General features: G+C 46.2%; 1 protein-coding gene across 7 annotated transcripts in view; it reads left to right on the plus strand.

Annotated features, from left to right (window-relative positions):
* The window catches only part of GRIK3 (glutamate ionotropic receptor kainate type subunit 3), a 339,684-nt gene that overhangs the window by 255,795 nt on the left and 57,906 nt on the right, over positions 1-25,983 (plus strand). For 4 of the 7 annotated variants that reach the window (XM_061597982.1, XM_061597980.1, XM_061597981.1 and 1 more), the window contains exons 10-11: positions 405-608; positions 21,672-21,895. In XM_061597982.1, coding sequence (XP_061453966.1) covers positions 405-608; positions 21,672-21,895 — 428 coding nt within the window. Of the gene's footprint in view, positions 1-404; positions 609-4,268; positions 6,917-21,671; positions 21,896-25,983 lie in introns of those variants that run through there. The other 3 variants (XM_061597984.1, XM_061597985.1, XM_061597986.1) reach the window with 3 other exon arrangements.

Consider the following 25,983-nt stretch of genomic DNA (forward strand, 5'->3'; position numbering starts at 1 on the left):
TGAACATGGCTGATTTTTAATTAATTTCAACAAATTATGCGACCACTGATAGAAAAAAGTCCAACAGGGGTTTTCACCATGAAAGAGGGTTGTTAAGCAAGCATTTCTGAGTTCAGGACTATAAATTTTGTAAGGTTTTGTTTTGAAATGAGCTTATGGGAAGCATCAGAACAGCATGTGGGGGTATTTTCAATTTAACATTGCGGAGCGTGAAAAATCCATGCTGACTATAGCATACAGCCACTTCTGTGGCTGTATAATTACCAAACTGGCTGCAGTACCAGTAAGGGATTGACCACGTAGCTGCTTGAATTGGCCTGTGCTACTCTCCTCTAAGGCTGGTTGGCTTGGGTTGTGTCTGTATGTTTGGTTGCTCTATTTCTTTTTATTTCTTGGCCATGTAGGAGGAACCTTTTGTCATGTTCATCAAGTCGGATACAGTGCTCTCTGGGAACGAGCGCTTTGAAGGGTACTGCATTGACCTCCTCAAAGAGGTCTCCCGAATCCTTGGCTTCAATTATGAGATTCGGCTGGTGGAGGATGGGAAGTATGGAGCCCAGGATGAGAAGGGGCAGTGGAATGGCATGATGAGGGAGCTGATTGATCACGTAAGTATGGCACCTTGCTCCCATCAATGTGCTGGATCACCCCTCGTTCCACCCTCATTTCTCTGTCTGTTTTTCTGAATACGTTTATCCTGCTTTTCCATGAGAACCCATAGCTAGCAAGAAAAATATCAGCAATAAATGCAGTCAGAAACAATGTAAAATATTGGGTTAAAAAAAAAACCAAAAATTTCAAATTAGGGCATCGGGACAATTAAAACATACCCACTTGGCAGGTCAGATGACTATCAAAAAAGAAAAGTTTTCACATGGCAAGGGAAGTCCATTGAGGAGGGCCCCTCCAGTCAAAGAGTTCCTAAGCCTGGGTGCAGCCACTGAGAAGGTCCTCCTGCATCTCAGCCAAACACAACTGTGACAGGGACAAGAGCCTCTTCAGAAGATCTTAATGACCAGACAGTGTGGGAGAAGACAGTCTGCAGATATGCCAGGCCCAAGCCATTGATTTAGGGCTTTAAAAATCACCATTAGGGCTCTGAACTGTACTCGCAAATGAACCACCTGCTAAGATATGTGTCACCATGCCTGATCTTGAAGACTCAAGAAATGGGCACAGCTGATGTACCATCCTAAGTTGGGCAAATGTGTTCCTAACAGTAGGCAACAGCTGAGCATCCATGTTTAAGGCAGCACCCAGGCCCCTAAGCTGCAGGCTTGAGTTTTCAAGAAGGAAATTTTGCCCCACCCAAGACAGGCTAAACCCCCATTCCCAATTCCAAAGTTCAACTGACCAGGAGCCCCTCTGTCTTGGCTGGATTAAGCTTCAACTTGTTTGCCCCCATCCATGATCAACTTCAAAGCTAGTTGACAATCTCAGCACCTTCGCCAGAAAATGGCAGAAAGGAGAAACAGACCTGGGCATCATGTGACTGAAACTGTAGCTTGAAATGAAAATAGCGCTTTTAGACAAAAAAATCTGAATTTTCATAAGGGAATTTATTAGTGGTTGGTTATTTAAATTTATAACCTTCTTATGGCTATAGATCATCAGGTGACTTTCATTCATCATGTGTCCATCCATCTGTCATCCAAGCCCACGTGTCTCACTTGAGCATGACTGAGAGACAGAGTCCAGGATTGCACTGCTATACATAGATTGCTTCATGTGTGATCTCAGGTGGTATTACAGTTTTGGAACCGTACCTTTTAGTTTTCAGACAACTGAGAAAGGCTTGTTAAGGGAGAGGTAGAATCTCCATTGCTTGCAGCTGAAGCTGGAATGTGGCATCTGAGAGGCATGTGCTGAATTCACATCCCGGTCTAGAGCAATCCATCTCGCAAGGAGTTAAGCCTCTGCCTGCAGCCTGAATCCCAGAGGCAGTGTCTGTGCATGATGATCTGTGCTTGCACTTTTATAGCCTGACCCTGCTGCAAAGTGGAGGACAAGCTATAGAAGGAGGACCAGGTGTGTGAGGAACAATTTCATTTATTTAGAAATGCAGTTTTATTTTCCAAAGCAGTCTGACCTGGACAAAATGTAAACGGATTCTGCCTTCCAGCTGAGCAGTTGCAGCAGTCTTTTGCTTGCCACAGAGGCCGTTCTCCCCAACCTCAAAGTAACACATCTCCCCTCCTCCAGATGCTAAGCTGGAGAGCCTTAATGGTTCCTCCACAGACAGTGTTACTGGGTGCGCTTCCCCTGGACTGGAAACAAAAAGTGGGAAATAGCTTGGTTTATTTCTGAGCAATTTCCGACTCTCCGGCACTCAAGTGGGAAGCAGAAAGAGGCCTCGCCTTCCTCCTTTCTTGTGTCCACATGCTGATCAACAGCATGCCAGGGTGCAAGCAGGCTGGTAGGAATAGGGTTTGCCCAAGGGAGGGGCTTTGGGACAGGAATTATTCTCTAGCTCAGATTAAAATCAAAGCCTGAGAATAAGGTTTGCAGTCCTCACCTCTTATACGAGCCCCAAGATTCATATGCTCCAGCCCAGGAATGTGCATCTTGATGACGACATTCGCGGGTAGAAGTATTTTCTAGATTGAGCGAAGCCCATTCAGATGTTACGCCCTCCACCTTTGCAACGGTTGTATGAATGTTATCCCATCCTTTCCTCCAGGAGCCGTGAGTGTCGCGCATAGTTCTCTCTCACACGTGTTTACCCTCGCAGCACCTGAGGGACACAGAGAGAGAGTCACCCAGGGGCCTTATGGCTTAGGTATTCGGGTTTCCCGATGCTACTCTGATGTTCCTCCACACCGGTTGCTGGGAACTGCAGACAGGGAGAGTGCTATTGTGCTTGGGCCTGTGCGTCTGGTTAGTGAGAGCAAGAAGCTGGACCCGGTGGCACGTGGCCCTGATACAGCTGCAGGGCTCTCCTTAGGGTCCTATCTTCTCACTCGCCCATCCTGGCTGCCTGATTACACCCGGGGCTCATTTGAAAAAGCAATTCCACCTGCTTCCATTCACGGAAGGGGTCTAATATTTAAAATCTCCATACCACGCAGATGGATTTTATCATGTTTAGAGCCTCTATGCAGCACCAGTGGCTGCTAAGAGTACATTTTCTCCACATGATGCCCAGATGTCAGACGTGACAGCCCCGTGTGGGAGGAGAGATCAGTGCTCCTTTCCTCCCACTCTCTCCACTGAAGGAATTGCCTGGGCTTTTATACACGCACACACACGCCAACATGCTTTTGCACAAGCAACAGGTAAAAAGTCACTTTCCAAAAGAAGAAAGGGGTTTCAATGGCAATTTAAAAAACCACTTTTAAGAGCACTTTCAAAGAGTAATTACCACTTGCCTATGGAGAGCATCTTTTTATTTGAGTCCCTCAAAGCGCTCCACAAACATTAATTACCCCCCTGCAATGCTAAGTGGGTTTCATTTTAATTGAAACTGTAAATGACTTTGCTCAGAGCTGCACACCATATCAGGAGCAGAAGGGAGATGAAGTAATCCAGAACTGGGCCGTCTTAACTGTGACTGGCCTTGCTACTGTCAGTTTATGGGAACCATTGCTGGTACAGTTTGCACCATTTTAAACAATCAGTTGGCAAAATACAATAACCTCAGAGCAAAGGGACCTTGCTTACCTCTGGGAGTTATGTCTTTATAATAATCTTTTTATTAATAGGATCTCCACCTTTTACCATTTATTTTAGCCATTTGGTAATTAATCTGGGCAGCAATGTGCAGAAAGTCACATGAGACTCTGGAACGGCATCAATTTCTTGTTGCTACAATAATGCCATGAAGAAATTAATGCAAACTGAGGGACTACCAATTTCCCAGCCCACTGAAGTGTCCTCCATGCAAATTTCAATTCAGAGGCCTCTTCCAACTGAACCCATAAAATAGAACAAAAATAATTAATGCCATAATTACCCTCTGAATGCAGTTTAGAGGCATGCAAAGCAGGGAAGTCTCTCTCATGTGCCCACACCCCCCCTCCAACAGGCACAGTGGAATGCCTCCCTTAAAGTGTGTCGGGGGGAGATGCGCTGCATCTGTCCAGCTAAGAAGCAGCGCCCATTTTGCCCAAGTCAGGCTATGTTCAAAAATAAAACTGTCTTTCTGAGTAAATTAAATGTGCACAGTTGGGGATGGTGGGAAGTCATGATAGGCGACACACGCACACCCCTCCCTCATGGTTCTCTTGGATTGACTTGGAGTAAACCAAACCGTCCTACCTCAAAATCAGGGCCAATCAGCTTATTGCAAGCTCTGCGGAGTCAAACCAACCGTCGTACCCCAACCCTTCCTCCAGCTCCTCCCTCCCTTTCTTCCCCTGAGCAAACTACGTTTCCCAGAGCTCCTGGAGCCACAGCAGCACCCAGTGCTTGGGACCAGAGGAGGGATCCCTGGAGCAGCAGCAAGATGTGAGGCCAGAGGTGGCGGATGGTGTTTGGAGACTGTCTGGCAAGGAGACAGTGGAGCTCTTCCTGTACTGGATTAATAGCCAAGCCAGAGGAAAATCCTGGTGACATTCATGTCCGCCTCCCATGCATAATTCTCCTACGCACTCGTTTTTGTGCAGTATGTTGAAACTATTGACTACATCTGAAAATATTCATGTAGAAATGTCCTTTTTCCTCTATTGTTTAAAAAAGTTCTCTTTCTTTCCTTGCCCTCTCCAGCCTTGCACGCACGCACATGCGCGCGTGCGGCTAGGACAGTGTTTTCAGATACTGAAGCTTAACCTTTTGGTGCTTGGTCACTATGCACAGGCGTGTGGAGGGCGGAGGGCGCCCATGTAGCTGCTTCAAGGATGTTCCCTTTAACCCAGACACCTGTCTGTCTGCTTCAACATCACTTCAGGAACTGGGAAGTAGGGGAGAAATATGCCCATTATTTCTTCATAGAGGAAGGGTGGGGTGGCAAAGATGTTTCTGGAAAGAAGACCAGCACAAGACAAGATGTTGCCCCATCTTCAAGTGAGCCAAGCATGCCTCAGGGCTCTTTGTAGTGTGTACATTTGCTGGGCTTTGAATGTTTTCTGCTCCCCTCAGACTTCTTAGGAAGCCATTGCTTACTTCCTCCAAGCATGACTGGTCCTTCCCGTTTCTGGCCTTGGAACAGCTCTGTGAGACTGGGAAGGAGGCAATGTAGTCACATACCCCAGGTAGCTTCATGGCTGCGCAGGGTTGGATCTCCCCGTCCGAGTGAAAGACTTGGCTGTGTTCTGTGGGAGAGCAGCAGGCAGGTGGTGTGGTTCCCACCCAGGGAATTCTGGGGACTGTAGTTCTTAAAAGAGTGCAGTCTCTTCCCAAGGATTCTTTGTGTTCAGACATTCACCTGAACATGTGAAAGCTCACACTCGAGACGGGAGCAGGGGTGCATCCCTAACCCCACCCCAGGCTCCTGTGCACACCTCTCCTTGTGTGAATCATCCCCAGCTTTGAGTGTGGAAGGCTTGCAGAGGGCTTTTGCTTAAATAAGAGCAGAACCCTTTGTGTGACTGGGACCCTGCTTTATTAGGGTTCCTGATCAAGGGAACATGAATGGAGTTCCCATGCAGATTGTCTCTGCACAACACAGGAAGGTCAGGGATGTTGGGTGTGGGGCTTGTGTTCACCCTCATCCACAATTCGAAAGTCTGTGTTTTCAAGTGAGTGCCTGGGCATGCCTTAGGTGGTCTAGATACATACTATAGATATCCTTAGGGGATGGAATTAGAGATGTAAAAGCCATGGGAGGCGGATTCAGAAAAAAACAAGCATTTTTGTCCCAATTTTTCCATTCCCCCTCCCCCAGCCAGGCCTTCACACCTCTAGGTGGAGTACATTGTAACTTCAGGCCAGATACCAAAAATCGATGGAGTTTTGCAGAAACCCAAGATGCTTGTTCCCTTGCAGAGGACGTGGCTGGGTCAGCACATCCCTTGAAGCGCAGCTTTTTCCCTGTGCGGCAAGTCTGTGATGGACGCCCCCACAGTGCACTGCGTCCCTCCACAGGCAGCCTGTGACGGAGGGATGCTGATGGTGCTACCCTTTCTTTGTCAGTCCTTATGTGTTGCAGTCGCAGGGGCACCCCTTTAGCCCCTGCCGCGTGATCTATGCCAGTCTGGCCATGGCAGTGTGGATTTCAGGGGGAGGGTTTTTTAAAAAAAGTCCTTTGTTTTGAGGGTGGCCTTAAGCAACAAACAAGCAGCCAGAGCATCTGGTGCCATGGAATGTTTCTGTGTTAGAGTCTCCCCAGCCCACCCACAAAATGACAGCTCAGTGCCCTCCTGAAGTTGAGGATTCCCTGCTGGGTGAAGCTAGTGGCCCATCTGGCTCAGAGTGCCATCCCATGCTGTTTGTTTCACATGTAGACACAATTCTTAAAAATGTAGATGCTTACCTTTGACAATAGTGGGATCCTGCAAATACAGGGACGAGGAAGAGCTGGGACCCGCTTGCTGGCCCAAGGCCTTCTGTTCCATCCCCAAACAACTTGGGATGTCGATACCTGAAGGGGTACCTCTTCCCATACTACGTTTCCTGAGCATTGAGATCTTCTGGGGTGGTCCTCTTAAGCTTTGGATGTTATACATTGTGGTGGTGATTTGAGAGTTGCCCTTCTCTACAGTGGTGCCCAGTTCGTGGAATGCCCTTCTCCCTGAGATGACCTTCTTTTTGGCATCAGGTTAAGACCTGGGTATTTACTCAAGCTTTTATTAGTTGTTAATTTCACTTCCTAATTTGGAATGCACATTGCTTGTGTTTTAACATTGTATACAGTTTCTCCACATTTTATTTGCAGAGGGATTTGCTGCTTTAATTATTAGCATTGCCCCTTCTGTCATTCCTGGATAGTTTATAAATATTTTAGTAAATAAATAAATTGAATCCCCATCATCAGCTCTGTCACCTTCTGGCCATTAGAGGGCTCATGTGGTTTAGAATTGTGCATGCTGAGGGTTCAGGCTCCTGTAGGCCCTCCTGCTGCAGCAGACATTTGCCTCCAGTGTTTGGAAGGCAGTGGGGTCAGGGCCAGGAGTAAAACTGGGGGGGGGGTAGCAAGTGTGGCCCCACTTTCCTTCATGCAGTTCTAATTAGGGGAGGGGGTGGGCATCTGAATACAGTTCCTGTGTTTGGTTCCATGTTTAGATCAACTGTAGCGTTGAAAAGTTGTGCTTTCATCTTAATTTCAAAGCCTTGGAACTTGCCATGTCTGTAAGATGAGGGATGTTGCCATCGTTAACTAGTTTTTCAACATTCCAGTGTCTGCTTAGACACTCAGTCAGGGATAGCCAACATGGTGCCCTCCAGAAGTTGTTGGCCTGCAGCTCCCATCATCTTTCACCATTGGCCATGCTGGCTGCAGCTAATAGGAGCTGGAGGCCAACAACATCTGGAGGGCACCACATTGGCTACCCCTGCTCTAAGCCTTAGGGGTGGGGGGGGCTTGTTCGGCCAAATTTATGCAGTTCTGATTAATATACACATGACTGCAAGCAACTTCCCAATTTTTTATTTTATTAAACAACGAAAAAGCTGCTGCAGTCGGCATTCTGTCCCCAACAATTGCCTGATCGAGACTATGTTATGTCATGAGTGTCATTCCCTATTGGAGAAACAGATGGTGCCCCACTGTCAAAACCCCTCTTGTAAGCCCCCACCCACCCCCAACCCACCTTTAAATAAATAATGAAATAACATTTATTTATTTATTTCTTACATTTCTACCCCGCCTTTCTTTTCATGATAGAAACCCAAGGTGGCTTACATATGGCTCCCAGGCAGTCTCCCATCCAGGCACTGACCAAACCTGACCCAGCTTAGCGTCAGCAGGGAGCTGGCCTTAAGTGCCTTCGGACCATAGCCTGGGAACATTCACCTCCTTGCTGCAAAAATGGCCAAACCGCTCTGTCCCTCACTCTCACACACACATTTTCACACACACTCTTGCAGAAGCACAAATGATCCCATGAAAGTCAGTTCTTCTGTCTGTGTTTTACCCAGTGCTACTGTGATTTTTACACACATTCTCTTACTGATTTAAACTTTGTGATGTCAGCTGCCTTCGGTCTCAGAAACAAGATGGGAAAGTGGCATGCAGTTAGTGAATTTCATCAGTGGACCTAGCAAGATGCAACCAGCCACCCAGCTCCCTCCAGGAGTCTCTTTGCTCACAACAAGGTGGTTGTCAAACTTGTTTACCCCAATAAGATGCTGCCATTTTGCATGGCAGCCTTTCCACTTAATCCTAAAACAAGTTTTAGGATTATTTGGTGTTGTGCAAGGCTCACTTCTGCTTGTGATTAATGCATGGATAATCCTATATCTCATAGAAGAGAGTTGGACTTGCAGTCTTTCGGTTCATAATATAAAAGAGTGTAGAATTGTTTTGCTGAATCTTATTAAAGGAATTCTGATTCCATCTAGATGCCAAGTGCGATATTCACAGGAAGGACATAAGCGCAACCATAGTCCCCTCTTCATTCTCCCTCCAGAGTCTGATGGTCAGAGGTTTGATACTTTTGAGCATGGTTATCCATGTGCTTATAATGGCTAATCATTTTATTAATCCCTTATCCATAAATTTCTCATTTGCTATTTTTAAAGCCACCTAAGCTCATAATTATCATCACATCACAGGACCCTGAACTGCATCAGTAAAACTTATTTATAATGAATTCTTCACAACACATAATTACTTCTGCTTTCCGTTCCTTATAGCTCCAAGCTAGCCCTGTTCTGATTTCTATCACAGAAGATGCTTACGTAGAAAGTGGCTACATCTTATTGTCTGTATTGGATAATTTACACCAGTACAGACTGTTCTTTGTTTTTTCTGCTTGGCATGAAGAACACAGAAAAAGCAGAGGGTTTTTCTGAATAGAAATGCCTCCCTACTGATAACTGCAGCTCAGGCCTAATCTCTGTCCCTGGGAGATGATTTGACAGTTGAGTTAGTGCTTTCACAATATACAGAGCATTTATTGACAGTAAACTCCAGCAATTTATGTCCTTATAGCTACCTGTCTTGGGAATAGTTTTGCACCAGATGCCAATAGATTGTTTAGTATAGATGCTGGCAAAATCATTGCCCTGGAAGGAAACAAGAAAGCTTGGTCCTGCCCCAGTTCTATGCCTTATTTATTCTGCTGTGCAAGAATTTGGCATGAAGAAAAGAGGTCCAGCAAGCTTGTGAAACACACCCCTTTGTGTTTGCCTGAGTCCATTCATAGCAGAACCCTGTACATTTTGCTTAGAGCAGCCTAAAGGAAGGTGAGTTTGAAGACAAAGTATCTGTAGGAATCTTCAAAAACTCTCCCGGGGGAGGAGAATTCTCAGATATTTCCATGTTACACTGAGAATGAATTTCTGAGAGGCAGAAGAATTCTACTAGGATTTGTGAAAGTTCTCAGGCAGGCTTCGTGCGTCTCTTGATACCGTCTCTTTTAGTGCATTTGGGGAGGTGGCTTTAGCACCTTTGTGTTTTATGCCTATTTCTGCACTGCCATATCAATATCCTTCTTATTCAAGGCTGTTGAAGCCCTGGTCACACTATGGAACAATGAGACACATCAGGCTCTTGACTAGGGATGGGATCCATTGACTGGTGCCTTGTGTTGAAATATTCACTAATAGGCAAAAAGAAAAGAAAACCTTGCAGTTTAAGAAAGTACCTCTAGCCAACAGCTATTTCTATCAAACTTTAAAAAGCAGTGAAATAGGGCAGCTATAGTGAATACACCAGGGGAGCAGGAGGCCTGACCTCCTCTCTGAGATACTGTACAGCCCTACAAATTTGTCAAAATGCAAACACAATTTGGGTTGGTTTTCACAGTCCAATCCACTTTTTCTGTAGCTTGGAAGAATTTGGTAACGTGCCTCTGAACATTTTCCAATTTCAGGTTTTTTGTCTATTTGTGATTTTCTCTGCTTTTTTAATCCAGGAGGTAAGAAATGGAATCCTATGCAAATTTGCTGAGAATGTATTGATCATTTTCATGCTTATTGATTTCAGTGGGATTTACTTCCCTGCAATCATGCTTAGGATAGGTGAAACTGACCTGGGGGAGGGGCAAGGGGGGAGGAGAAGGGCAGGAAGGAGAGGTGGAGGGAGGGGAGGAGATTGGGTGGGTGGACACTGGGCAGAGGGGAAGCCCCTTTCCTTGCCAAAAGGAAAACGTTGTGAACAGTATCATTCTTTTTCAGGATTTCCTCCACCTTTTTATCCTACAGCAGGCACATGTAACCTCCCACCCAAATTTAAACCAAAGCTGTCCCTGGCCACATCCACACCAGACCTTTATTCCACTTTAGACAGTCATTTATTTATTTATTTATTAAATTTATTAGTTGCCCATCTGGCTGGTTTACCAACCACTCTGGGCGACGCACAACATAAAAACATATAATTCACATTAAAACCTTAAAATTCCAACAATAACACTAAAACCTAACCCGCCCCAAAAGCCTGCCTGAAAAGCCAGGTTTTCAAGGTCCGGCAGAAGCTCATCATGGAGGTGACATGGCGGAGATCATTTGGGAGGGAATTCCACAAAGTGGGGGCCACAATTGAAAAAGCCCTCTCCCTAGTTCTCACCAGTCTAGCTGTTTTAACTGGTGTGACGGAGAAAAGGTCTTTTGAGGCTGATCTTGTTGGGCGGCAACGTTGATGATGCTGGAGGCGCTTTTCCAGATACTGGGCCAAAACCATGCAGGGTTTTAAAGGTCAAAACCAACACCTTGAATTGGGCCCGGAAAGCAACTGGTAACCAGTGCAACTCCTTCAGCACTGGAGTGATGTGGTCTCGGTGGTGGCTACCCTTAATCAGGCGAGCCGCTGCATTCTGTACCAGTTGCAGCTTTCGGACCATTTTCAAGGGTAACCCCATGTAGAGTGCATTACAGTAGTCTAGGCAAGAGGAGACTTCTCCCATAGAATCCTGGGAAGTGTAGTTAGTGAAGGGTGCTGAGAGTTGCCAGGAGAGGTCCTGTTCTCCTCACAGAGCTTCAATCAGAGCAATTGACTGTTAAACCGCTCTGGCCACTGGAGCTCTGTCAGGGGAATAGGAATCTCCTCTCAGCACCCTTCACAAACTACACTTCCCAGGATTCTTTGGGGAAAGCCATGACTATCTAAAGTGAAATAAAGGTCAGGTGTGGGTGTGGCCCCCTGATTAGCCAAGCCCAGCAGCTGGAAGTCTGGATTTTAGGACACTGACAGTTGGTTCTTACTGAGCATGCCTGACATTATCATTGGGTTCCAGTCAAAAATTAATTAAAAATCAGCCAGGCATTTTTTAAACTTTTAAATTGCAGAAGATGAAGGTCAGAGTATCGGGCAAGGTCAGTAATAGGATTACAGGTACTCTGTGAACATGGCTGATTTTTAACAAATTTCAACAAATTAAGAGACCACTGACAGACAAAAGGCCAACAGGGATCTGGATTTTTTTCCTCTGTTTTTACACTTTAAACTCTCGATTGTCTCTGACTATTTTGTGTATTGCCATGAAAATGTAGAGGATTGTTAAGCAAGCGTTTCTGAGTTCAGGACTATACATTTTAATAAGGTTTTGTTTTGAAATGAGCTTATGGGAAGCATCAAAATGGCATGGGGGTATTTTCAATTTAACATTGCTGAATGCGAAAAATCCATGCTGGCTATAGTAATAATGATTTGAAATGAATGCTGATGAAAGTTAAAGAGGAAAGCACAAAAGCAGGACTACAGCTGAATGTCAAAAAGACTAAAGTAATGACAACAGAAGAGTTATGTAACTTTAAAGTTGACAATGAGGACATTGACCTTGTCAAAGATTATCACTACCTCGGCACAGTCATTAACCAAAATGGAGACAATAGTCAAGAAATCAGAAGAAGGCTAGGACTGGGAAGGGCAGCTGTGAGAGAACTAGAAAAGGTCCTCAAATGAAAAGATGTATCACTGAACACTAGGATCATTCAGATCATGGTATTTCTGTTCTATGTGTATGGATGTGAAAGTTGGACAGTGAAAAAAGTAGATAAGAGAAAAATCAACTCATGTGAAATGCAGAGCCTGGAAGTAACTCGTTATTTTTAAGATCCTCAGATGCAAAGATGTATCACTGAACACCAAAGTCAGGATGATTCAGGCCATTGTATTCCCAATCTCTATGTATGGATGTGAAAGTTGGACAGTGAAAAAGGCGGATAAGAGAAAAATCAACTCATTTGAAATGTGGTGCTGGAGGAGAGCTTTGCGCATACCATGGACTGTGAAAAAGACAAATAATTGGGTCTTAGAACAAATTAAACTAGAACTGTTACTAGAAGCTAAAATGATGAAACAGGTTATCATAGTTTGGACACATCATGAGAAGACATGATTCACTAGAAAAATCAATAATGCTGGGAAAAACAGAAGGGAGTAGAAAAAGAGGAAGGCCAAACAAGAGATGGATTGATTCCATCAAGGAAGCCACAGACCTGAACTTACAAGATCTGAGCAGGGTGGTTCATGACAGATGCTGTTGGAGGTCGCTGATTCATAGGGTCACCATAAGTCGTAATCGACTTGAAGGCACATAACAACAACAACATATAGTAATAATAATAATAAGACAGTATTGATTCGACTTTGTTCTTTGTCTGCTAGCTGCTGTTTCTACCGATCCATTTTCCCCTCACAAAAATATTGATATTAATATTGATAATTTATTTCAAATTATAGATAATAATATTTTATTTCAGATAATTGAAAGAATATTTTCTAAGATGTGGGAAGCAAGCCAAGTCTCACCCATTTTAAGGACTTTAGGCTTGCTGAGGAGGAGGTGGGGGACACTGAAAGCTGCTTTCCTCCTTTCATTTCCCAGAGGAAAACAGCCGGTCTCTGCTTGCTAACTTGAAAATGACCAGCCTCAGTTAAAGTGGAGGAGGCAGTGGAGCTAATTTCCTTTCATTTATCAACATTTTCTTTTCAATTATCAGTATTTTAATTATCAGTATTTAAGATGTTTTGTTTTTTAAGATCTTTTTGGTGCTTTATCATTTGTTTGCTGCCCTTGGTTCCCTTTGGGATGAGGAGGAGGAGAATAACAATAGCAGTAGTAGTAACAACAGGGACCTTCACCTGCAGCTGCAAACTATGTAGTAGGGGAAGGAGGAAATGAAATTCAAGCAAGGCATTGATTTAGTGGAAATTGTGGGTTAGATGGACATGTGCCTAGTCAAATTTTGTTGTTGTCGTCGATTATGACAAAGTGTGTGGGGCAGAATAAAAGCTGGTATGGAAGGAGATGCAAAGGTTTGTCCATGTGAGGAATGCTGCTTCAGAATGCTCACAACACCTCTTTTATGGCATTCCAGTTTTCTGTGGAGTGGAAATCCTGTTTTTAACCGCATGAAGAAATATATTCTTGGAACCAACCATTATTATGAGTCTTTTGCTAGTCACCAGCCTAAATCTGCTGGAACTAACAGCTGAATATACTTTTCTCCACAGTTCCTTGTGTTCTCTAGTTAAATCAATGAAATATGCATTATTTCCCTTGTCTTCCAGTGACACAGACAATTAAGTTTATCTAATATCTAATGTAAACATGTGTTCTTCTTTCCTTTTCCACCCTTGGGTAATTTTGGCGCTGCTGCAGCCAAGGGACGGATGAATTGGTCAATTTCTGTTTCTCTCCATGTCTAATTATCCATTCTTAAGTTCAGCTCACCCCATTTGCAACAAGCCTGCAGGAAGGTTTGCATGCGTGTGTGTTTGTTTATTTATTATTTGATTTATATCCCGCCCTTCCTCCCAGCAAGCAATTTCCCCAAATATAATGCATTTTAATGTTATTTTCACTGATATACACATTTTTCTGCAGACTTTACCCTAACTCAGTGGTTCCCAAGCTCCCCCCCCCCCCGACTACTTGAAGGTCCTTGGCAGATCACTTAATGTTTTCTCTGCCTGTTGTAATGTGTTGCACTTGATACTGTATGATTTTAATGGCATTTTAATTCTTTGTTATTTCTTATATTTTCTATTTTCTTGTATTACAATTTGAATTCTTTAAAAGACAATATTAAGACATGAAAGAAGCAATAAAATACAATTTGAAATCAATATGAATATTCAGTGAGGTAGATATGCCATCACCCATCTTCAGCCAAAGGTCCATAGTCATGCCAGAGGCCACCCTGTGGTCTACAGACCACAGTTTGGGGATCCTGGCCTAATAAATGCTTTTTGTACACATTTTTTTTTACTTGGAGAATTGCAACACAAAATTTGGATATGAGAATTTCACAGACTAGCTGTGTTTCTTGCTGCCGGCAGTGTTCATTAGGTAGATTCACATTAAAATGCAAGCTGAACGAAATCTCCCCCATCCCTGCAGCTCCAGTACTGTGTTGTCTGCTGACGCCTGAGTTATATGAACACATTATATATCAGGTGGACCTGTGTCTAGTGTTCTCACTGCTGGTGAGCATGCGTCAAGCACCACCAGGATACTTCCATGGTCTATCACTTGATACTCTTGAAATTGTATCATTTGCAGACTCTGGTGACCTGTTTGTTCAGGGGCTGCAAAATCCAGCCTTCTGCACAGGGCTGGCATCAGGTATGACTGGGCCCTTTGATACCAGCTTTCCCCGGGCTGCAGTGCCATGTACAGGTGGCATGGGGCTTAAATAAGCCCGCCCACTCCACCTAACCTGTTGCATCAGTGCACATGCCTTGCGCATGCATGCCTGCCGTCAACCCCTTACAGACACCCTTTGCGACCTGCGGCAGCGGATTGGCAAGCAGGAGCTTCACCCTGCCACCCTCAGCCGGGGCCCAACGTGGCCACCTGCTGGTTCTGGGCCTGCTTCTGAAGAGCAGTTGTCACATGTGAAGGTTAAAGGAAGGAAGTGGCAGCTTCTACCACCACAGGGAGACGAGGAAGGTGAACATCTGCCTTGATGTAGATGAGCGTTGATGGGCAGTGAAAGGGCGGAGTGGCCACCCTCTCTGAGATGAACTGCAAACTGGCAGCCTGGTTCTGCTAGGGAAACAGCTGGCTCTCGCAGATGGTCGTGCTGTGTGTGTGTTTCCTTTATCAAAGACCAAATTATTGAGGTAGCTGATAATTTTATTTTAATGTTCCTTGGCTTTTATACCAAAAAAACCTCTGAGGTCTCTTTATAGAGGTGGCCCCACAGGACAAAAGGGATGTGATTTCAGCCGTTCTGTTGCTAGGGCAACCCTCAGTCATTTGCTGCCTTGCAGGTATTCTGGAGAGTAACTCCAGTCAGCCACAGATGCATGAGCCTTGTAGCCCATCTGGAGGGCACCTGGTTAGGGAAGGCTGTGCTTGGGCAACCTAAACGATGAGGGGACCAGGCCCGCAATGGAAGGCCATCGCCTTTGGAGCTTTTCAGTTTAGTTTAGAAAAAAAGTTGAAGAGAGAGGAGGAAGCATGATAGAGAGGGTAAAGTGATGCATAGAGAAAGTGGGGGGCAGAGAGGTTTTTCCTCCTCTCTCAGGATGCTAGAACTGAGTCAGGGCCAGTCCAAGATATTTTACTACCTGAGATGAAGGTCAAATGGCACCACACCGACACATTCCATGGGCTCCTGCTGGGAGAAGGGCGGGATATAAATCGAACAATAAATGAATAAATAGTAAAATGTATGGAAGCTGACTGGGCTGGCTGTTGCATCTTCCTTTCAATACTGACAACTGGACGATGCAGCTGAGGTAGCAGGTTCACTCGGGGCCCCAGAAAGACGCTGCGCCTTCCTCCACCTGGCAACTCTTCTCTGCCCCTTACCATCTGCGGCCAGAGAGGGGCGCCTCCCTCTGCCTTACGGCCAGGTGGCCCTGCGTAGAGTTGCCCAATGGCATGGATTGTCTGGAGAGTCAGAACAGACAAAAGGAAGTCGCTCTTCACGCAACACACATAATTTTGTGTGTAATAATAATAATAAATAATAAATTTAATTTTTGTGTCGCCTATCTGGCCGAAGCCACTCTAGGCGACGTACAAACTAAAATCCAGTAAATTACAATACAATACAGATAAAATACAATAAAATCAGTACGATCATTAATCACAGCAGGATGAAATCAGTTAGGGCGATCAATAGATAATAAAATATCCCAAAAAAGTTAGCCCTCCCCGGAATTCCTGAAGGCCTGTCCAAAAAGCCAAGTTTTTAATGCCCGGCAAAATATATCCAGGGAAGGGGCATGGCGAAGATCAAATGGGAGGGAGTTCCAGAGAGTGGGGGCCGCCACTGAAAATGCCCTCTCTCTAGTCTAGTGTAGTTTAGTTTATGACATTCACTGCCACAGGGTGTCATAGAATCATGGAACAGTAGAGTTGGAAGGGGCCTCTAAGACAGAGCTTGGAAAAGTTACTTTTTTGAACTACTACTCCCATCACCCCAGCCAGCATGGCCACTGGATTGGGCTGGTGGGAGTTGTAGTTCAAAAAAGTAACTTTTCCAAGCTTTGCTCTAAGGCCATCAAGTCCAACCCCTTGCTCAGTGCAGGAATCCAACTTAAAGCATCCCCGACAGGTGGCTGTCCAGCTGCCCGCCACAAATTTGAAGGGGGGTGATGGGAGAGAGGAGGGGCTTTTGGTTGTGGCCCCCTGCCTTTGAAATTCTGTACCCAGAGAAGCTCACTTAGCCCTGTATGGTCTTTTCTGTGCCAGGCAGACATTTCTTTCCCCCCAGGATTTTCAGAAATTTGTAACAGTTTTATTAGTTAACATTAGCCCAGTTTTAGAGTAATATCCTCCCCTTAGCTGATGGTTTTAATATTGCTCATTTAGATTGCCACTTTTATTGTTTTGCGATGGGGAATTCTCTTCTATGTATAGTTATGTATAATTGGAGTTTGGTTGATTGATGAGATGTATTTGTTTTTAAATGCTAGAATTGTGATTTTGTATGTTTATATGTCACTTAGGGGCTTCACCATAGGTGACATGCCAATCCAGTCAATCACCCTCAGTGGGAGGCTGCGGCCGTCGCCCTTGTGATCTGCGTGCAGACTTCTCAGAAGCATCTGCTTGAAGGCTGTGAGGAGGAGGGTGCCAGACTGGATGGGCCTTTGGCCCCGATCCAGTAGGGCTGCTTTTGTGTTCTAAGGGTCCATTTTCACATTTAACATTATGGGGGTCCCAGAGGCACCCTTTCAGTCCATGACTGGCTTCCTGCAGCCGGGGCTGGGAGAGTTTTCACTGGAACATTTCCCATGCTGCTAGCTGTGTCTTTTACTACACCACAAACTAAGGGAAGCTGAAACGCAGCCCTGTGCCAGTAAACCTTCTAGTCTGGATGGGAAAGGTCTGGTGGACCAGTGACTTGATGGGGAGGAGACTTTACTCCGTACATGCTTTGATTAATTTTTCTGAGTAACCCTGGGCCTAAACCGTGGTGAAACCCGATTAAGCCCTTTGACTTGTAGCCTGTGCTAATTTAGCAAGATGCTGGGGAAGTGTTATATGAAATGTGGCGTTGTAAGATAGATGGGCTTCTTAAACTTCCAGCATATTTAACACATTTTTAGAGAATGATTTCACACACACAAATACACAGAGAGTAGCTGCTTTTCTGAAGTTTGAGTAGAGTGGGGTGGAGGGATTTTCTCTTGTTCTGTTTCCATGGGTTTAGACTTGCTGGGACTTGGAGCCTCTGCACAGGCGAGGGACCAGTTGAGATGGTCTGCCAGTACAGACTGAAGAGCCCTTGGGGATTTTCCTGTTGCCTTGACAGACAGTTCTGTTGAAGCCCGGGTTGATGTCTGGAATGGAGAAATGGCCAGGATGGTGGACACGTTTGCTTCTGAAGGTCCTTCGTCTTGTGGAGTGGAGCAAAACCAGCCCTCTGGCCCCAATGAAACATTGACTAGAACGACGTTGGCGGAAGGCTTGGTGTGAGTCTGACGGAACACAGGGCACAGCCTATTTGAAGGCCTACTCCATGGCAGTACAAGCAGCCAAAATATCTTTTTTTTCCTGCCACCATTGCATCTGCAAAGAAGTGTGCAGCAGAGCTGTTTAGAATGGTAAGGGATCTGTTACAGTCTGGCTCATGAGAAGAGAATTCAGACCACTCAACAGCCTGCTGTGAACAATTTGCCCAGCAGTTGCAGATAAAATTGCTCACATCCATTCTGACTTGAACACAGTGGTTGATACAGACCCAGTGGATGTAACTTTGGCCCCTCATTGTCTAGTGTTAATGGATATTTTCCATTTGTACAACCTCAGGATGTGGACAGGATCCTTGGAGAGGTGAGGGCCACCATGTGAGTGCTAGCCCCCTGCCTCTGCCGGCTCATTAAAAAGGCCAGGGGAGGGGAACTGGCTGAGTGGTTAAAGGGAGTGCTTAATACCTCTTTGCAGCAAGGCAGGGTTCAAACATGCCTGGAAGAGGCAACTTAAGACCCTGGCTGAAAAAGCCTTCCCTGAATCCCACCAGATCATTATCAGCTGGTCTCCAATAAACATTCCATGTCTCAGCACGTTACTGGAGCATGTGGTGGCATCTCAGCTCCACGTGTTTCTGGATGAGACGGATTATCTAGTTTCATTTCAATCTGATGTCAGACCTGGTTATGGGATGGAGACAGCTTTAGTTGCCTTGGTGGATGACCTACGCTGGGAACTGGACAGGGGGAGTGCGTCCCTGTTGGTTCTGCTGGACTTCTCAACAGCTTTTGATACCATCGGCTGTGGTATCCTTTTGGGCTGCCTCGCTGGGATGGGACTTGGGGTCACTCTTTTACAGTGGCTCCATTCCTTTCTGGAGAGGCGAGCCCAGAAGGTGGTGCTGGGGGATTTCTGTTCGACTCCTTGGCCGTTGGCTTGTGGAGTCCCTCAGGGTGCTGTCCTGTTGCCCATTGCTGTTTCACACATGCATGACATTGCTGGAGAGGTTGCCCAGAGCCACGGGGTCTGGTGCCACCAGTATGCTGATGACACCCAACTCTATTTCTCCTTTCCACCTAAATCCAAAGAAGCTGTTCTGTTTCTACACCAGTGTCCTGTCGTTAGTAATTGATTGGATGAGGCAAACAAATTGAAGCTTACTCCAGACAAGACAGAGGTGCTCCTGCTCAGTCAGAAGGTAGATCAGGGAATAAGGATTCAACCTGTGCTGGACAAAGTTACACTCCTCCTGAAGACACAGGTTCATAATTTGTGTGTACTTCTGGACTCAGCCCTGACCCTGGATGGTCAGGTTTTACTGGTGGCCAGGAGTGCATTTGCACAGTTACAACTAGTATGCCAACTGCACCCATTCCTGGAGATGTTTGATCTGGCCATGGTGACACATGTCTTAGATACATGCCATTTGGATTACTGAAATGTCCTCTATGTGAGGCTGCCTTTGAAGAATGTTTGGAAACTCCAGCTGGTCCTAAGAGCTGCTGCCCAGGTTGTTAAATGGGGCTGATTACAGGGAGCACACGACTCCCTTTTTGCAACAGCACAATTCAAAGTGTAGTTATGAGCTATAAAGCCCTGCACTGCTGGGCTCCAGGCTACCTGAAGGACCGTATCTTCCCATAGGAGCCTGTCCAAGCTCTTAAGATCTAATCAGGGGAGGCCCTTCTCTCGGTCCGCCACCCTCACAGGCACGTCTAGTGGGAACGCAGACCTGCTTGGTGACCGCCCCAAGGGTCCAGAACTCCCTTCCTAGGGAGGTTAGACTGGCTCCCTCCTTGCTGTCCTCCTGCCGGCAGGAGAAAATGTTTCTATTGTGACAGGCTTTGGGGAACTGACTGCAAGGGCTTTTAATAGTGTGCTGTTTTACTTATCTTTGGCTTTTTTAAAATGGATATGTTTTAAATTGTTTTAATTCTGGATTGTTTATTTACATTTTAACAATAACGTTTTGTATGTTTTTATCTATATTTGTGTTAATTTTTGTAAGCCTCCTTGAATCCCAGTTTTGGAGAAAAATTGGGATATTAATTAATTAATAATAATAATAATAATAATGCTCTAAGCTTCTTGATCGATTTCATGGCGTGTAGTGCCGCCACATGACAAATGAAACCTCCTTCTTTCTCCCTTCCTCCTCACTGCAACACTTAAGAAAATCTGTTTGGATAGGATGAATTCTGTGTTTGCTGCCCGGTTGTGCCACAAGACATAGGGAAGTCCTTATACCAGCTCAGACCAGTTCTGCCTCAGTTTGTCTACACTGACTGGGAGCACATGTCTTGGGTTTCAGACAGGAGACACCCCCAGCCCTACCTGGAGGTGCAGAGGATTGAACCTGGCAACACAGGCGCTAAACCACTGAGTTACAGGCTTTCCCCAACAAGCCCAGCACTTGCAGGTTGTCAAGTGCTGCCATTTCCCAGAGAGGGACTCATCACTGAAGAGGGACTAGGAAGATGGCCAGGTGGGAGCAAGGCTGGCGCAGGGCAGGCAGAGTCTGGGATCGTGGGTGACTTGCCAGCTTGGTTAGAGGATACTAAGGACAAAGGCTGCATTCACACCATACGTTTAAAGCACCATACATTTAAAGTAGATTTGCCCCCAAAGAATCCCGGGAGTTGTAGTTTAAGGGTGCTGGGAATAGTTTTTTGGGGGGGACTACAGTTCTCAAGATTCTTGCAGGAGGGGATGTGCTTTCAATGTATTGTGTGTATGAATCCACAGAGACTATTATGGGCTGGGGAGATGCATCAAGTTGTGTCTAATTCATGCACTAAGGCACGCTTTAGTTTATTGCACCATCTTAGTGAGCCACAGTTCCTGGGATTTCAACCTTGGGAAACCGCCTCTGTTATTTCCCATCCTGGATAGAGGGAAGATGTCTGGATATCATCAGAAGCTTTCAGTTTTGTCACCTTTGTTCCTCTGCCACAGATTTCTGCAGGGAAATTACTTACCAATTCAAAATCTTGAGTGCTTCAGTTCTTCGTATGACCCTCCTTCACGTGGCTGAGAGGCTGCAATATGGCTGCCAGACCCTTGTTTCCTCCTCTGCATCTAATAGCAGATTGGGGGGGATTAAATTAGGGAAATGGTATGGAGGATATGGGACTTAAAAACCTCTCCCTGTCACTGCATAGAATCAAATTGCAGCCAGCTGTCTGCATGCCACATTTGATAGGCCGTCAGGGCTGCTCACTTCTCAATAACCTAATATCATACCATGCTGGATAGATCCAGCTCCAGTCAAAAGTAGTGCGGCTTCTGTTTGGTGCCCAATCTAAACATCACTTAAAGCAAGCCATCCTCACAAAGAAACAATCATTGGCCTTAGAGCGTGCATTCGGTGCTGTTTCTATTTGATGTCAAATGCAAGGTGTGCTGCTTTCAGCAGGCATGAGATCCATTCTGGAGCTCCCAAGGGAACCGATCCCAGCAGCTTGCATTCAGCACAAGATTTTAAACAGCACTGAATGCAAGCTGAGCGTGCATAGGAACAGTTGGGCACACAGTCCCAATTGTTCCTTGGCAGTTGCAGCTTTACTTGTCCTGTAGCTGACGTTACATGACGGCCGTTGCGGGTGGGCCTGGCAAATGGCATTGCAGGCCCATGGCCTGGGGGCAGAGGTTCCTACGGCATAGATCTTCACAGGCACCCCGGGCAGAGAGAGACCCAAGAGCCCTTTGCCTTCTCCATTTCTTACAGCTGCGCATTCTCTCTCATCTGTTTGACAGAAGGCGGACTTGGCCGTTGCTCCCCTCACTATCACCCACGTCCGGGAGAAAGCAATCGACTTTTCCAAGCCCTTCATGACTCTGGGGATCAGCATCCTGTACCGGAAGGCCAACGGGACCAGCCCCAGCGTCTTCTCATTCCTCAACCCTCTGTCTCCTGACATCTGGATGTACATCCTTCTTGCTTACCTGGGAGTGAGCTGTGTGCTGTTTGTGATAGCCAGGTAAGCACCTCGCCGGCTACAAGGCCTGAGGAACTTGTGCTGCACCCAGGCTGGTGCCAAGGCTGAGCTCTGCCAGGAGCAGCTCCCCTCCCCTCCCCTCCCCTCCCATCGCTGGCTGTCCCCAGGCAATGTGTAACTCCTCTATCTTTGGATGTGATTCTGCAGGAAAGAAGCCCTTCCGGGCAGCCCTTTCCCTCCCTCTCTCCCCCCTGCTCCTTTCCGCTTGGGGCTTACAGGGGAATCCTTTTGGGCCAGCCGCTCCTCGTTCTGTCTCCATAAGGCCTGTACTTGCTCCTTTCCCAACATCCATCAAGGAGGCTGCCTCACTCCTGGCAAGCCGCTTGGTCACCCTGCCAGGGCATCATTCCCCACTTCGCCCGGAGGCAACAGGGGCGCTTGGCCTGCCTGCCACTGAAACCTTCCTGCAAGCAACCTCTGCTGCTGGCGCTGGCCAAGCTCAGAGACGTCCTGCTTCCTCCCCACACCCCCAGACATGAGCATATACGGGAAGGGCTTGGGAAAGCGGGCTGTAGGGCTTCCTTGCATGGCTGCTTGTTTAAACTAGGGCTGAGCCACCCTTCTCTCCTGGTGCAAAGCTGATGGTTGCATTTTGGCAACTGGGGAACAAAGCTTGGACCGGAACCTTTTGCCGGCAGCAAAGGTGACCCCCTGAGGCTGGATGGCTGACAGCCGCTCTTTCGTTTCTTCTGAGCAGTCCCAAAAGGGAAGGCAAAAAGTGTCAGCCTCTCCCTGATTGGCTTCATGACAATGCTGTGAAGCCATTCAGAATGAAAACAATGCTTTCCACCTTGCCTCTAGGGCAGGGGTGGGGGACCCTTTGGCCCAGGAGAGGAATGTGGCCCTCCATACCTCTCTGCCTGGCCCACTAACCTCTTACTAGCCACCTTCATTGCCACCCCCCATATGTACCCCTGACAATAAAGAAGGTGAGCGAGTTCACGGAACTGGACTTTGAAACACTTACACTTATGCATGCGCACGTGCACAGTTTCTGCCAGAAACGCTCTAAGAAGAATTTTTGGCTCAGCCCTACTTTACAACTACCTGCCATCCTTGTGGTCTGAAATGCAGTGAGGTAGATTTCATTTAGTCTGTGAGCACACTAGTCAACCACAGAAAAGCGTTTCCATTGGCCACAACTGGAGGGGCAACGGGTTGATCTGCCAGTCGGTTGCGGAATTTGTTTGAAGATGAATTTTTAAAAAAGGCCCTCGAGCTGATCTGACCAGGTGTTACAGTGGATTTTTATATATATGTTTTTGAACCGATTTATGTGATTTTATTGTATATACTTTCTGTTGTACACCGCCCAGAGAGCTATGCTAGTGGGGCGGTATAAAAATTTAATAAATAAATAAATAAATAAATAAATAAATAAATAAATAAATAAATAAAAGGGGGAGGGGTCTGACTAGTGTCACATGCCCCCATTTTCAGAAAGGGGCGATGGAGACGCCCTGGAACCGGCAGAACAGCACCTCCTGTCTCTCTCTCTCCCCTTAGACTTAACAAACACCCTAAACACAAGCGCAGCTCAGTCCTGGAAGTTTGTGTGGCCTCCGTTCTTGGAGGCTGGCAAGAAGAGGTTTGGAAGATTTGCTGTAGGGCAGCCTTCGCCCACCTGGTGCCCTCCAGATGTTTTAGACTACAATTCCCATCAGCCTCAGCAAGCATGGCCAGATTGGCACAGGCTGCTTGCTGCAGGGCACTGAGTTGAGCCTGGAGGCAACGAGGACTTCCTCCTCCGCACCTCCAGGTTCCTTCCAAACTTGCAGAGTGCCATAAACATCACTTGCTAATATTGATCATTTTATAGAGGTTTTTGAAAAACAAACACATTGTGAAGTGCTTTATCATTTGCTGCTGTTATTATTATTATTATTATTATTATTATTATTATTATTATTATTATTATTATTATTATTATTATTAGATTTATATCCCGCCCTTCCTCCCAGCAGGAGCCCAGGGCAGCAAACAAAAGCACTAAAAACATTAAAACATCATAAAAACAAACTTTAAACCACATTAAAACAAAACATCTTCAAAAATGTTCCTTGTATTGTGTTTGCTCTCCTGCAGCTGAGCAAGGGTAGTTTGCCCAGAGCCACACAGAGGCGGGCCTTATACTCGGGGCTCCCAACATCCAGCTCTTCATTTGCTGCCCCCCCACCCCAGTGAAGACATGTGGGATTACAGCAATCCCAAAAGGTTATTAGCAAAATTATCCATAGTAAGAATTTCCTGTCCTGTTACCACCCTCCCCGCTGGGCAGGTGCTTGTTTGCAAGGTGACATCTAAGCTTCTTCCTGAGCCATACATCCAACCCCTGGCTGGCTTTAGGCATGACATCATCTGCAGCCTCATCCCTGCCCCTCCTTAGGTGAGACCAGGAAGCCCCTGGTGGCATTGTCCCCCTCAGGCTGTCGCACCTCGGAGCCCCCATCTCAATTGCAACCCCGGTGACCAAATGGAACGGCCCCTTGTCCTGTTTCGGCTGTGCCCCCATGCCAGCAATGTAAAGCAAAGGTGGGCAGATAATTTTGGCTATTTGCAGGATGGGGAAGAATGGAAAAAATAATGCAAGCAGGAAGAAGGAAAGAAGCGCCACGATAAGTTAGAGAAAGAGGAGACAAGCTGCTTACCGCCAGGACCTGTACGTACTTGCACATTTCAGGGACCCTCCAAAAACCTTGCAGTCTTCAGGCTTAAGTTCAAAACAGCTTTTGAAAAGCTGTAAAATAATGATTTTTTCTTTCTACATCTCCACAATGAATAAGTAGGAGTATTACCCAGAGATCATTAATCATTGTGGAGATGCAGAAAGAAAAAATCATTACTTTACAACTTTTTTAAAGCTGTTTTGAGTTTAGGTTTACAGTACAAGGTTATCTGGGATCCAAGAAATTTACAAGTCTTTACAGCTCCTGATGAAGGAGTTTTTACTCAGAAACACGTAGAGCAAACTAAGTTGCTTCTTCCAGTAATTGCTGGAGTCTCTCCCTTTGTCTGACTGAAAAAAATTATGGCCATTAAGGTGCGGTAAAAATTCCCCCATTTTCCTCTGTTCCTTTAGATGCGGTGCCCGGGGAGGGAGTTCCTTTTAAACTTTTTGGCAGTCCTCAGCTTCCGAAGCACTGCAACTCTCTCAAGCATCCTCCCTCCCGTGAGGAGGGGTTAGTTGACCTTGAGATGAGGGGGGGGCTAAGGTGTGTGTGGAGAGAGTTCTTATTTTTAAACTTAAAAAAAGTCTTGCTGCTCTTGGCTGGCTTCTTGCTGCATCCAGATTCCTTCACCACTTCATCTACAGCTAAACTCGCCTCTCCTTATCACTCATGTTATTTATTTTAAAAAAAGGCAGCCCTGAAGAGCAAGCCAATGCCTCAAAAGAACTCTGAGGAAATGCCTTCCTCTCCCCTCTATGCTAAATCCCTCCATTTTTAAGGGAGAGGGGTGTGGGGTGGCTCTCTTGCCTCCTCTGTCCTTCACAGCTAGTCGTGGCTGCAGCGCCCCACCCTCCTGCCCCACTCCCTAACAGTAGGGGTGGCAATAACTCTGCACCTGCCGAGATTAAGGGGAGGAGGGCGCTATCCCAGTTGCTAATGGCAGGTGCTTGTCATAATGGCAGAATCCCAGTTGCATGCGCTGTGCCTGAGTGGTTTGGGGGGAGGTGAAGTAGAGCTACCTTTAGAGGGGAGAAGCCTATTCAGCAGCCAAATGCAATCATCTGTCTCTTGCTGATGGTAATGGGGCAGATTGCTCTCTTTCTTCCCAATGTTGGGTTAATAGGATCTCATTGGGAGGGGGGGGGCAGGGTGCTGGTGTGCCAGGCCTGTCCAGCCTGTGAGCTGAGAGGAACGGAGGGGCAGGATGGGACCCCGGCCGGCCGGCCAGCCAGCCGTGGCGGCATCATTACCTCCATTAGCCCTGCGTTCTGGCTGTTACAATGCTTTGCCGGCTCCCTGGAGCCATGAGAGCATTTGGAGGTGATTACCTGAGCTTAGTGCCTAATACTCTAATTTCATGTAACGCACTTGTCAAAATCAGCTCTGCAGGGAGCAGGCTGG

This window comes from Rhineura floridana, chromosome 15 (assembly GCF_030035675.1).
Source record: "Rhineura floridana isolate rRhiFlo1 chromosome 15, rRhiFlo1.hap2, whole genome shotgun sequence".
NCBI classification, from domain to species: Eukaryota; Metazoa; Chordata; class Lepidosauria; order Squamata; family Rhineuridae; genus Rhineura; species Rhineura floridana.